This window comes from Mustela erminea, chromosome 15, assembly GCF_009829155.1.
Source record: "Mustela erminea isolate mMusErm1 chromosome 15, mMusErm1.Pri, whole genome shotgun sequence".
NCBI lineage: Eukaryota > Metazoa > Chordata > Mammalia > Carnivora > Mustelidae > Mustela > Mustela erminea.
The window spans coordinates 62775385-62788070 of NC_045628.1; the positions used below are offsets into that span (position 1 = coordinate 62775385).

The following is a 12686-nucleotide window of genomic DNA, read 5'->3' on the forward strand; positions in this document are numbered from 1 at the left end:
CGAGGGGGGCAGTACCGTCAACGGCCACCAGCACGGCCGTCTGGCCTTTCAGCTCATGATTCGCCATCGCGTCACTGACGTCGCTGGAAATGGTTAGGCCGTTGCGCCTCATCCATTCGCGGTTCCCGATGAGCACAGAGAAGGTCTGGGGGGTCACGTCTGTTCCAAAGAGTTTGTGGTTATTCCCAAATAGTCCAGTTTTACTGTGAGAAAGGACTCAAAACCATGGAGTCCGTTTAACAGCAAAAAAGCGCATCGAGCTGTTTTGAAACACTGTAACTAGCGAGCACCTCTCAGAACACCACCCTTAAAGGACAGGGAAACAGAGCAATTACCATGTGGGACATGGGTGGGTAGGGCCGAAAGGGGTGTTAAGAGGTCCTGACAGTGTGGACGGCACGTTAGAGATGTTATAAACGCTAAACATCTGGTGGTATCCTTATTTGCCTTTAGGCGGTACCTGCTGGCCCCTCTTCTGCAGAGATTAGAAGCAACAAGTGCAGCTTGTGCATCAGCAAACAGCTTGTCTACGTCTGTGGATGTTTAACAGCTGTCTCTCCTTAGAGGCCGGGTGAGTGTTTCCCTGTCACTTTCTAACTGTGTGTGCCACTAACCTGGGGGTCACCTCACGGATCAGTCCTGGCAGCTAAATGGAAGGGTTGTGCTGAGGTTCTGAACTGCTAGGAGGTGGCAGAAGGCTTCCAATAAGACCCCAGAGCACTTAAGAGAGAACACCAGACACAGGCGTTTTGGTTTGGGAGGGCTTCCCCACTCTCACCCTGATGGCTGGCAAGCTACCCTCTAAATCAGAAAAACTGTTTTCAAAGGCAGCTGTCACTCCAAGCAGTACCCCTTCCTGGCTCGGGCAGACCACTTCCATCTGCATTCCCTGCTACAGCCAGCGCTGTAAATGGGACCCATCCCATCGGGATTCTACCGCACAGGAGGGGGACTGGAGGAGCAAACGAATTCCCATCTGTCCCCTCTGTAGCTTAGAGAAGCAAGACTGACTGGGGATAAGAAAGAGGAGACTCGGGGCGCCTGAGTGGCTCAGTCAGTCAAGGGTCTGCCTTCGGCTCAGGTCATGATCCTGGGGCCCTGGGATCGAGCCCCACATTTGGCTCCCTGTTTAGCGGGGAGTCTGCTTCTCCCTCTCCCACTCTCCCTCAGTGCTTATCCTCTCTATCTCTCTCTTAAATCTTAAAAATCTTATAAAAAAAAAAAAAGAAAAGAAAAAAGAAAGAGGAGACTCGAGATTATGGGTCACAGAAGCAATACTCCACGAATTTCAGTAATATATACTACTGTCTGCCATTAGCACCAAGATTCAGAAGTATCAGAGAACGCAACCATGGACAAACAGTAGGCCTTCCTGGGGGAGGGAGGCATGGCCAGGAGCCACTCTGTCCACAGCCAGGGACCCCACGGTGGTGTGCTAGCCTGGTGCTCTCTGGTTAGGCACACCACCAGCTGACCCGGCCGGGCCCAAGCCATGGCAGGCTGGGCAGAGAGGACAAGGGCCTGGGATACCTATTTCCTCGGGAGCGCTGCCAGCCCTGCTCGGGGGAGCCGCCTGTTTGCTCTGCTGGCTCTCGCTGTGGGCCAGGAGGCCCTCCACACTACTGACTTTGCAGCCGATTCCACAGCCGGGCACTGCTTGGAAGTCCGTGCAGTATCCCAAGGAGTCGGTTCCCAATTCCTGTGAAGCCAGGGAGAGAGGGGAGGTGAGGAGAGGCCAGAGAGAGCAGCACCAAGCAGGGGCCGAGAGGAGAGCAGGACGGGGCAGGTGAGGAGATCGACTAGTAACTCGGCAATTCCTTCCCTCCTCCGACGCGGACATGATAATTATTCAATGGTTGTCTCATGACATGGGACAAGGGACAGACCCGGAAGAAGAAGAGCAGTTCACAGCAAATGCCTCAGAAGAAGAAGAGCAGTTCACAGCAAATGCCTCAGATTAACGGAGGTTGGGGGGGCCAAAAAGAGGAGAGAGATTATTTTTACGTTGCAAATAATTTCCTGAGAATGATGGGACAGGCAAACGGGAACAAAGCAGCTTGGAGGCTCTCAGGAGGTCACTGCCCATCTACAGGCCCTGGGGGGACGAGGGAGAGGCAGGGGAAAGGCGTGAGGAGCGACGCGTGGGGTCAACCACACAGCAAAGGAGGGATGACAGAGCACATTCGTCCTGAAGCATCCCAAGAGAGAGGGGGAAATGGTGGTCTGAATGACCCTTCACAAAACACCCACAGAGATTTCTGGAAGACTTCCTGTCCAGGTAGAGCAGTCAGCTTTGCCCCAAGGCATTAATTGTCTTTGCCCAGACCATTTAAAAATTTTCAGGACAACATTCTGGCACAACCGGCTGCTTCTATATTTAGACTGAAGACAAAGAAAACGAAACAGGACCTTTCATCGGGCGAGGTCAAAGGACGAATGCTTCCCCATTAACTGCCAAGAATCCACTGGGCATTTGGCTCACCTCTGCTGGTTCCTCTCCATTTCCCGGTCCCCGGCTGAGGGGCCTCTCCTCGTCTCACCCTAACCCTCCATCCAGTTCTGTATTCCCCTTTGCACTAAGCACTCATAAAGGACTGGGCTGATCCGCCGACCACCCTCCCCACTGGACCGTCAGCTCCCAGAGGGTGGAGCTCACATCCCAGCTGTTTTTTGTTATTCCAAGCAGACGGTCAGTACCTGCTCTGTAAGTGACCCGTAACACTGAACCACCATCATTTGTGATGATCTGGAAATGGGACAAGGGACCCATCACTGAGCGCTGCATCTCCACCTACTCCACAGGGGCCTGCTGAGGGGTTCCCAAATCCCACAAGCTGAGGCTCCTGCAAGGCAGTTGAGCCAGGGTACAGAAGCAGCAGCAGAAGAGGCATGTGAGGAAGAAGGCGCTTGGAGGCTTCCAGCCCAGCCAGTGAAGTGGAAGAGGAGGCTGGGGTTGGGGTAGGGTAAGGGGGAGTTTGCAGTGGGTGGCGGGGGGTGGGTGGGGGAGAGACGAGCACTGCCCAGGTCTGCATACCTCTTTACAGTACTTGGTGATTGCCACGCCCAAGGGGTGCTCGCTGCTGGCCTCTGCAGTCCCCACCACAGCAAGAACCTTCCTGAGGGGCATCATGGCCACATCCACGAGCAGGAGGACCCTCATGACTTTGGGGACCCCATGGGTGATGGTGCCAGTTTTGTCAAACATCACGGTCTTTATCTGCCAAAACAACCACATCTTGATGACCACAAATATAGATGGAAGCGACTTTAAGAGCCCGCACAGTTTTGGGGCGGAACTCCATTTAACCTAGCTCAAGCAGGTAACAACACCCCTTCATAACTCACATTAACACATCCTCTGCAATCACTCTCACGGTTCAACTACTCCCATGACGAAGACTCAGTTTCCCTGCCTGTCTGGCCAAAACAGTCTGCATTGTGACTTAACCTTCACCAGACTGAGCAAGAAACTGTCATTCTAATTTGATGGGACATGGCATGGTACCATCTCCTGGAAAGTGACACCATGCAGATCTCCCATGTCAGGACCCTGGCAGTCTGCCCATCTCCCTGTGCACAGTGTGTCTATGGCCTAAGTGCAAACGCCTACTGCGTTTAAGGAGCTTGCACTCCAGGTTCAAAGAAAGGAAGGGATGGGCGCCTGGGTGGCTCAGTTGTTAACCATCTGCCTTCCACTCAGGTCATGATCTCAGGGTCCCAGGATCGAGCCCTGCATCAGGCTCCCTGCTCAGTGGGGAGCCTGCTTCTCCCTCTACCCCTGCTCTACTTCTTGTGCTTTATCTTGCTTTCTCCTCACTCTCAAACAAATAAATAAAATCTTAAAAAAAGAGAAAGCAAGAATGAAAAAGAGAGCGTTTCCCCGCCACAATAACAAGCCACCACCAAAGCCAGTTTCTCCACCAGGCCCACTTGGTCAATGGCAACTTGCACCTGTCCCCATGGGTCTGGGTTCTGCCATTTTGGTACCTGTGTCCATGGCCAGAGCCCACTCATCCCTGAGCTCCATACCTCCCCAAACCCTACAGAAGCCCAGCTGTTTGCTGTGGTCTGAATGTCCCACAGGCACGGCTCCCCCTCACTTAGCCCACAGCACTCATCTGGGCCCAGTGCTCAGTGGTGGTCTCTGCAACACACATGAGGGCTCTTCCTCCAACAATCCTTGCCTCCTTTAGTCCATCCTTGCATTCTGCACCCACAAGTAACCCAGCCCCACCCCCACCGTGGTCTCTTCAGATCCCTCCTCCGCTCCCTGTTGTTCTCTGGGTTTAGCTCCTGCTGAGCTTCCTCATCTGAGAAATGGGAATGATAAGCACTGACATCAAAGAGTTGTTAATGAAATTAAATCAATTCATATTTAATCCTGCAGCTGTTAGCTGTTCCTATTATCATTCCCAGCCCCTGCGGGCTTCCTGTTTTACTTAATTAACAGTGCTGCCCTCCAGCCTCTTCCAGGTTTTTCTCTTAATACAGAATGTAAACAGATACTACTTTCCCACCAAATCTCTTCAGTTTCCAAAAAAAAAAAAAAAAAAAATCACAAAGTAACAGCTACAGAGTCATTCCAGGCGACACGTCAGAGGATAGCCAGGAGCGCAAGGGCCAACCTTGTGGGCCATCTCCAGAGGCTTGCCTCCTTTGATGAGGATGCCATTCTGGGCGGCCACCCCGGTGCCCACCATGACCGCTGTGGGCGTGGCCAGGCCCAGGGAGCAGGGGCAGGCGATGCACAGCACGGTGATGGACGTCTGGAACGCAAACCGGATGATCACCTCTGCCTGGGAGATGTGCTTGCTGTGGGTCTGAGAAGGGGAAAGAGATAAAGGCAGGCTGAGGGTTGAAGAAGGAATCACACTGACTTCCAATCACAGAACATTTCAACATGAGCACATTTCAGCAAGAGCAGCTGCGAGCTGAGATGCGTGATGAGCCGGGGTCTGGGGTCCAGAGTGTGGGGTCCACTCTGCTTCAGTGCTGTGTTATCATGTGGCTCACCTTACTGGTTCCCACCCCAGTTTTTCAACTTGACATTCTAGGCTTTCCTCTAAGAGAGGCATGAAGGGAGGAGAGAGTCGTGTAGAACTCCCTGCTAGGGGAAGGAGCATGGACTCTGGAACTGGACCGTGTACGTCCATGCTGGCCCTGGCACTGACTCACATCTCTGCGAGTGTCAGATCCCTCACTTTCGGAATGGACACAATACGACCAAGCACACCCAGCTGGTTGTTGTAAGGTTTAAATGAGCTGATACACATATAAATACACATAAACACACAAATATACATTGTACAAAACCTGGCATGGGCGAAGCCCCTGAGAAACTGTAACTATCACATTATCAATATTACATATTAACAATATTACACATTATTATAATTTTTATCATTATTGTGAAAACTTTTAAAAATGATAGGTCTCCAAGGAATCTACCCTAAGGTGATAATCATATAAGTGGCAAAATATACAAAGATACTTATCACAGTGTTTTTTTAAAAAAACTAGAGACACCTCAGAGGGAATTTATGAATTAAATTAAGGGTATGAGGTGCATAATGAAATCTTATACAATTGTTGAAACGATAGTGTATGTCTATACTTGCTGACATGGAAAGATCCCAGCAACACTGTTAAGTAAAAAAAGCAAGTACAAAATGGCATGTGTTGTGACTGAATTAGTGCAAAATTACCTGCCTGCATCTCTATACAGCTTTCAACAATACTGGAAAGAGGTTTCCCAGAGTGCAAAAAATCATCATTCCTAGGGATGGAATTTGGAGCCATCTTTATTTTCTTCTATTTTTTCCGCTATTGTTTTCTTTGTAAACCCAAAACGAACAAAATATGGGCCTCCTTTCCAGTTACCTGGCGACACACATAGGCATTACCATTTGCATTCTGACATTTTGCATTATGTTGGTTTATTTTGCAAAATGGCAGGTGTCTCTGCAGTACAATCAGGAGACACTGAATTCACTTTCATCAGTGTGTTTTTGAAATCAAGGATACAGACCACAACCTCTTTAGCTTCCACCTACACTTTATTCCTTGATTTTGAAAGGCAGAAATCTAAGATAAGGTGTATTACTAAAGGGTCATTTCACTTTGATTAGAAACAGTTGGATTTGGATAGAGGGACACTGTGTTGAAGACATGGAATTTTTTGAGATAAAGATGATGTGATTTCAAAAAAACCCCCCAAACTCCAGTAATTCTCATCAAAATAACACCAGGCATCCTGATGGGATGGGTGGACTTCTAGAGGGTGACATGAACCTCTCCCTACAAATGACTTAGACAGCAGGGTGATAATACCTTAAAGGAACATGCAGTCCCTCCTTTGCCAGCATCCTCCCTGATGTTGCAGATAAAAACAGAAGAAGCCAAAGTAAGATGGAAAGGCAGGGAACAGCAGAAAGCCCCATACTCCAACCTGTTTAGGAATGACTTTTCCCACAGCCACAGGCCAATGAGCTGTTCTCCCACAAAAGCAGGAATTTGAGGGGGTCAGGTGCCATAACAGCCACTGGCAAATTCTAAGAATATAGTCCTGGGTTACTCTTCAAAGCACTGAGGTCTCCTGAGATGTCAAGAGTTTAACTAGGACATTTTTCATTTTAGGACAGGACATTCGAGAGAGAAGATGACATCTTAGTAAATGACATGCACCCCAAGAATTTTAGATATGCCTTTAATTAGGGTAGACACTTTTTTAAAGAAAAAAAATGATTCGTTCTGCATTTACAGTTTCTTATTCTATGGCTCTACGGTAAAAGAGGCATTCGATCTGGCTAAGTAGGAGATACTTTAAACCATAGATAAAACACTGTTCCACTCACTGGGCAGCTGTCAAATATGACTCCAAGCGGGCCATTCCCCGTTGATGCACATCAAGGTTTCTCAAGCTCGGCACTACTGACATTTGGGGAGAGAGGACTCATGGTTGTGGGGGCTGTCCTTGGCCTGGTAGGATGTCTGGCAGTGCCCTCGACCTCTACCCACTCGGTGTCAGCAGCATTCCCTCCCCAGTCATGACAACCAAATACCTCCAGACATCGTCAAATATCTCCTGGGACAATAAAATTACTCCTTATTGAGAATTACTGTTGTATAGAGTTCTTACGTCTTGAGCAGAAAAGGTTTTTTTGGGACTCTCCACTTTTTTGGAAGTTTGACAACATAGTATTTTCCAAGAGAGCATTCATCATCTACTTTCTAACTCAAGAAAGTATATTCCATTGTCTCATGTATGGTTAATAAATATTTATTATTAAAAGGCTATTAGCACTGCCCAGGAAGCCACAAGGTTGAAGATGATACTATCAGACATAGAGAGCAAAAAACAAATTTTCTTAAAATCTGTTAAAATGATATTATCATGCCATCAAAATTGTGAAGTGACCTATGATATCTGCCTCATGACCCCAGAAATGGCCAAGGTCACATCATCTAAATGTTATAGGCATGACAACTGAGAGCTAATTGGTGTCTGGGAAATTATTTAACTAGAAGGCAAAGGACATCTTTAAAAAAAAAAATTTGCAGAAATAGAGTGATTGTGCTATCTTGGCTAAGATTTTGCTGCCAATAAATGAGGCAAATAAATGTAATGGGTAATTAAAGCCCAAAGAATCTAAGATATAAGAGAATAGGATTAATGGCAAAAGATGATTTAAAACATAGCAACCATACTGCCCAAAGCATTCAACTTACAGGAAAGTATTTCTGAACAACACCAAAATCGATAAAACCGATTATAATCCATACCACCAACGTCAGCGTTGAAATGATGATGATAAATGGGACAAAATACCCACTAAACCGGTCAGCCAGTTGCTGAATGGGTGCCTATGAAAATAAAACACCAAGACCACGGGAAATTACAATCCACAAAGAAATACATCCCCACAGGCACAGTTGAGCACTGGAGTTCTGAGCCCCCCAATTAACACGCTTACTAATCACTCCCTACTCAACAAAATCTGCCTGAATCTACGAAACTCTCGGAATAACTTCTAAAAGGAGGAAGCTGACGTTAGGTTATTTTTTAACTCTCTTCATTACCTTTGACATCTGAGCCTCTTCTACCAATTTCACGATCTGAGCCAATGTGGTGTCATTGCCCACGTGAGTGGCATTAACGAGTACAGAGCCATGTGCATTTATAGACCCAGCAATCACTATGCTTCCAGGTTTCTTCGTGACAGGCATGGCTTCTCCTGGAGGTGGGGAAGGACATCAACCGTCACACCCTCAGCACCCTGTTCAGCATTCATGTGACCCAGCAACTCCCGCCATACCCGCCCACAGGGAAGAGGAGACAAGCCGCCTCACCTGTGATGAGGGACTCGTCCACCATGGTGTTGCCTTCCAAGATTTTCCCATCCACTGGGAACTTCCCCCCGGGGACAACCTTGATGACGTCGCCCCGCTGCACCAGCTCCATGGGCACCTGCTCCTCCCTGCAAAAAAGCCGCTCAGGTTACACACACAGCAACAAGCCAGAGCTCAGCCCACCCAGCTCGGGTTCCCAACCAAGTGCTGGACTGGTTACACGTTCCTCGCTTTACACCAAGCAGCAGTACTCATTTTATCTGTTCGTTTTCAGATCGAGCCAATATGTACTGTGCAAATACTAAGGGACAGGCACTGTATTTGGCACTGGCAGTATAGCTGGGAACAGGAGAGCCAAGTCTCTATCCTCAGGAAGACCAATTCTGCAGGAGAAACAGATAACAAGATAGTCCCAGGTATTAAATAAGCATTAGGATGCAAATAATATGACCAGAAGTTTTATTTGTTTGTTCTGCGGGGGAGGGAGGGTTCACTTGGAAGATGAGCTGAGACCTGGATGATAATAAGAGGGACCAACATATAGGCAAAAGAAAGTTCAAGGGGAAAAACCCAACTAATGCGAAGGCCTTAAGGCAAGCAGGAAGGGTGCCTTTGAGAAGCAGGAAGTGAAGCAGGCAGTCCAGGTCTTGTCAGGACGTGCGGAGCACAATACAGTATGGGCTTTGGATGTAAGGTTTTTCTGGGAAATGACATAATTTGATTCACATTTTCAAGTCATCTCTCTGGCTGCTGCGTGAGAGCAGGCAGCAGGGACGATAATAGAAGCCAGGAGAAGAGGTGGGCTGTGGCAGCCTCCCAAGCAAAAGACGACAAAGCCTAAATGCGGAAATAAGAGAATCAAAAGAGGAGCTCGAAGTTCTGTTACTGAGATGGAGGCAAGTGTGCAAAAGCTGCTGAGGGAGGCGAGAGAAGAGAAGGAGAAGAGACGAAATGAAGACCTTCACGTTGACATGTGGGGTCTGGGAAGCCTATGCGACTTCCAGGGAAAATGTCAAGCAGGAAGTAGAAAATGGGACTTGAGCTGAGAGGAACAGATCCGGGAGCTGTCCACATACAGACAGCATTTACAGGCAGGAAATGGTGCCAGCTCACCTGGGTGTGCGAGTGGAAAAGACAAGGCGCCTAGAACTAAGCCCTGGGGCTGGCCCGCTGCACCAAGGTAGATGGGGCAGGGAGGCCTGCAAGGTGGGGGAGAAGGTGTCCCAGTCCAGCCACCAGATATGCAAACTTAATCACACTCTGCACTTGCGCTTTGTACCTCTGTGAAGGTCAGCCACATGTGCATAAAAAAGAAAACCAACAGAAAGTTTTCATGGAGAGACTGGGGGCCTGGGGGAAGGCTGGTGAGAGGCCAGACGAAGGCAAACCTGGCAACAGTTGGGTTGGGGTACGTGGTCTGCTTGGGTGAGGGGACAGTTTCAGGAGCTGGTGGAGGACAGCAGCTCAGTGGGAGGGGCGGACAGGAGCCTGTGGAGCCAGGACAGCAGCTCAGGATGCTTTTGCAGGAAATTGTGCTTTGGCAGAAGAGGGCGTGGGGTCAGACAGGAACATGGGGGCCATATGTGTATAAGGACTGGATGCTGGGGGGGCGGGAGGGGCAGGGTCGACCTGAGACAGACAGACACATGGTGGATGAGGGGAGGGAAGGGCAGAGACAGCCAGCCGGAGCCTGCCAGGGAACCACCACAGGGGCCAAAAACATGTCCCTGTATACAGCCGACCCTCGAACAACCGGGTTTGCACCTTGTGGGTACAGGCAGGTTTTTAATAAATACAATACAGAAGTACAAGTATGTTTTCTCTCCCTTCTGGTTTTCCTGACAGTTTTTTTTCTCTTACTTTACTCTAAGAACACAACACATACAAAATCAGTTACTAACCCACTGTTTACATTATCAGTAAGGCTTTGAGTCAACAGTAGCTTATTAGTAAAGTTTTTGGAAGTCAGAGGTTACACTTGGATTTTCGACTCTGCGCTGGGTCAGTGCCCCGTGCCCTACCATTGTTCAAGGGTCACGCGTTTATAACAGTGCCTCACGAACAGTGACAAAGGCAGATAAGCAGGCTCTGAGGTTATGTTAACATTCCCTTCATTCTACAAGGACTACACTCAAACTTCCACAGAGAAAAATGGACAATGAGCTGCCTTAGCCACGTGAGAAGGTAAAACAGAACTTTACTGAGTGTGTGTACCAGGCTAGTGGATTTGTACATTTTTTTTTTCTCACCGAATCTTCCCAAAAGTAGATGAGGTAAGTGATATTCACTCCCAGTAGATCAAAAACTTAAAGATTTCTTAGAAAGGCACGGAACTGAATCCACACGCCCATTTCTTTAAACGTTGCTATGGATAAATGTATAAAACTTGGGAACCAAAATGTGCAGAGATAGTAAATATTTCCAAGTTTTCTTTTTTAAAAAACTGTGCAGGAGCATCCTTGCAAAATGAGGATTCAAGAGTGTGTCTGTCTCCAGAGGTCCATCTTGGCACCCCGTGCAGCCCCTGCCCTGCAAGGCTGTGAGCACCGCAGCTCGGGCCAGTGCACAGAAATACAGGCTCAGCACCACGGGAGCCCGTGTGTGTGCCAGGTGCCAGGGACACGATGGGGAGCAAAGCAGACGCAGCCCTGACCTCGGGAGCTCAGAGTCCTTGCTAGGGCACTGGTGAGTCACAGGGCACTGGTGCCATCAGGGTCAAATCCTTGTACAAAGCCACAGTGTCCTCCTTTCTCCAACAGGGATTTTGTTCCAGGATTAACTGAGATGATGTGTGTTCAGTACATAGTACAGTGCCTGACATATGGTGAGCTCCCAGGGAACTTTACTTAATAGACGTTTTCCCTAGTGACGGGTCTCTGTGTAGCAGGCCCTGTGCTGGACTGGGATATGCACAGGACAAGATGGAGCCTTTCTCTCAAGATGCTGACAGCCCAGAAGCCACAAACAGACTCATGTATGTAAGCCCAGGAATGGTCACAATACAATAAATGGGTTAGGAAAAGAAGGGGCACCCTGAGATCTTGAGTGTGGGGAGTAGGCATGAGGAAATCTGTTTGGGGCCTGGGCAGGGTGGCAAACAAGGAGGAGAGGAGGAGTCTCCATAATCTGAGAATGTTCTTTGGTGCTTCTTAAAGTCTCCCAGTGATGGGGATGCCCAGGCCCTGCCCTCTGAGGCCTGCCTACGTGACCTGCAAAAGTTTCCCATCACACCAGGTCCTCACTTGGCAAGACAGGCCTGTTGGGAGAAAAAGCACCTGCTCACTTGTGGAGGGCATCAGGAGCTGAGAGCAGAGCCTTCTCCCCCTGCACAACCTAACGACTGAGCTTTAGAAGGTTTGCTTCTGTGGGACTGCTTCAAGAAATTGGCACCCATGTCCAACTGGGTGCCCTTCAAAGAAACCTTTAGTAATGCCAATCTCTGCTTAATCAAAAGTTGAATTTCCTCTCAATCTGAATTAACCATATCATTCTAAGTCCAAACAGCTTAATTTAAGGTGAAAAGCATTGATGGGGGTCAAGGTGGCTCCTTCCAGGGAATTCCCAGCATTTCTTCTTCAGAAGCTTGTATCTCCCCAAAACACCAAGGTGCAGGAACACACTTAATTGAGAGACAGTGATTTCCCTGGCGTTTCTTCTGCTTCAAGAGCTTCTGCCAGGAGTCTGTCTACCACACCCGTCTCCTCGCTCCTCTCCCTCCTCATCTAACACAAGGTAAAAAAACAAAAACTCAGAACAGAGCAGCCGGTACCTAGACAAACTGTGTAACTCTGCTTTCCCCACTACCACAGGAGACTTCAATGCAGCAGACTGGGGACCAGGTCGTGTAGGCTCTTGAATGTCACCCCCACAAACATGGGGTGATTTAACATTTCATAGTCCTTTCATTCATTCAGCTAGTAATCTGAGCACCTGCCACGTGGGTGTCCCAGGGCGAGCAGAGCAACAGCCAAGCAGGTCTGGGGACAGGAAAGGATTCCGGACGACGTTCCCCACCACCACTCCCACTCCCCAAGTTAAGCCCTGAAGGACAAGCAGCCAGGCAGAGGGGAAGAAGAAAGTGTGAGGCGAGACCCAAGAGCCTCCTCCTGGGAGCTGCCAGTGGGGTGTGGCCTGGACAAGATGGAGGTGTGGTGGCACAAGAGGCTGAGGCCAAGAGGCGGGCTGGGGTAGACGCTCAGTCTCACATGTGCACTAAGCACACAGACTTCATCCTAAGGACGGCAAGAAGCTGCAGAAGGAGCTCCAGCTACCGAGGAATATAGCAGATCTGTGCTTCCAAGAGATCACTGGTTTGAATGCGGGAAGATATTTATCCC

General features: G+C 48.8%; 1 protein-coding gene across 7 annotated transcripts in view; it reads right to left on the reverse strand.

Moving 5' to 3' along the window:
* Positions 1-12686, reverse strand: part of ATP7B (ATPase copper transporting beta) — a 79763-nt gene that overhangs the window by 12779 nt on the left and 54298 nt on the right. For all 7 annotated transcript variants that reach the window (XM_032314177.1, XM_032314178.1, XM_032314179.1 and 4 more), the window contains 7 exons: positions 8350-8477; positions 8080-8234; positions 7729-7863; positions 4626-4820; positions 3035-3217; positions 1531-1699; positions 16-159 (listed from right to left, as the gene is read on the reverse strand). In XM_032314177.1, the coding sequence (XP_032170068.1) occupies positions 16-159; positions 1531-1699; positions 3035-3217; positions 4626-4820; positions 7729-7863; positions 8080-8234; positions 8350-8477 (1109 nt within the window). The remainder of the gene's footprint in view (positions 1-15; positions 160-1530; positions 1700-3034; positions 3218-4625; positions 4821-7728; positions 7864-8079; positions 8235-8349; positions 8478-12686) is intronic.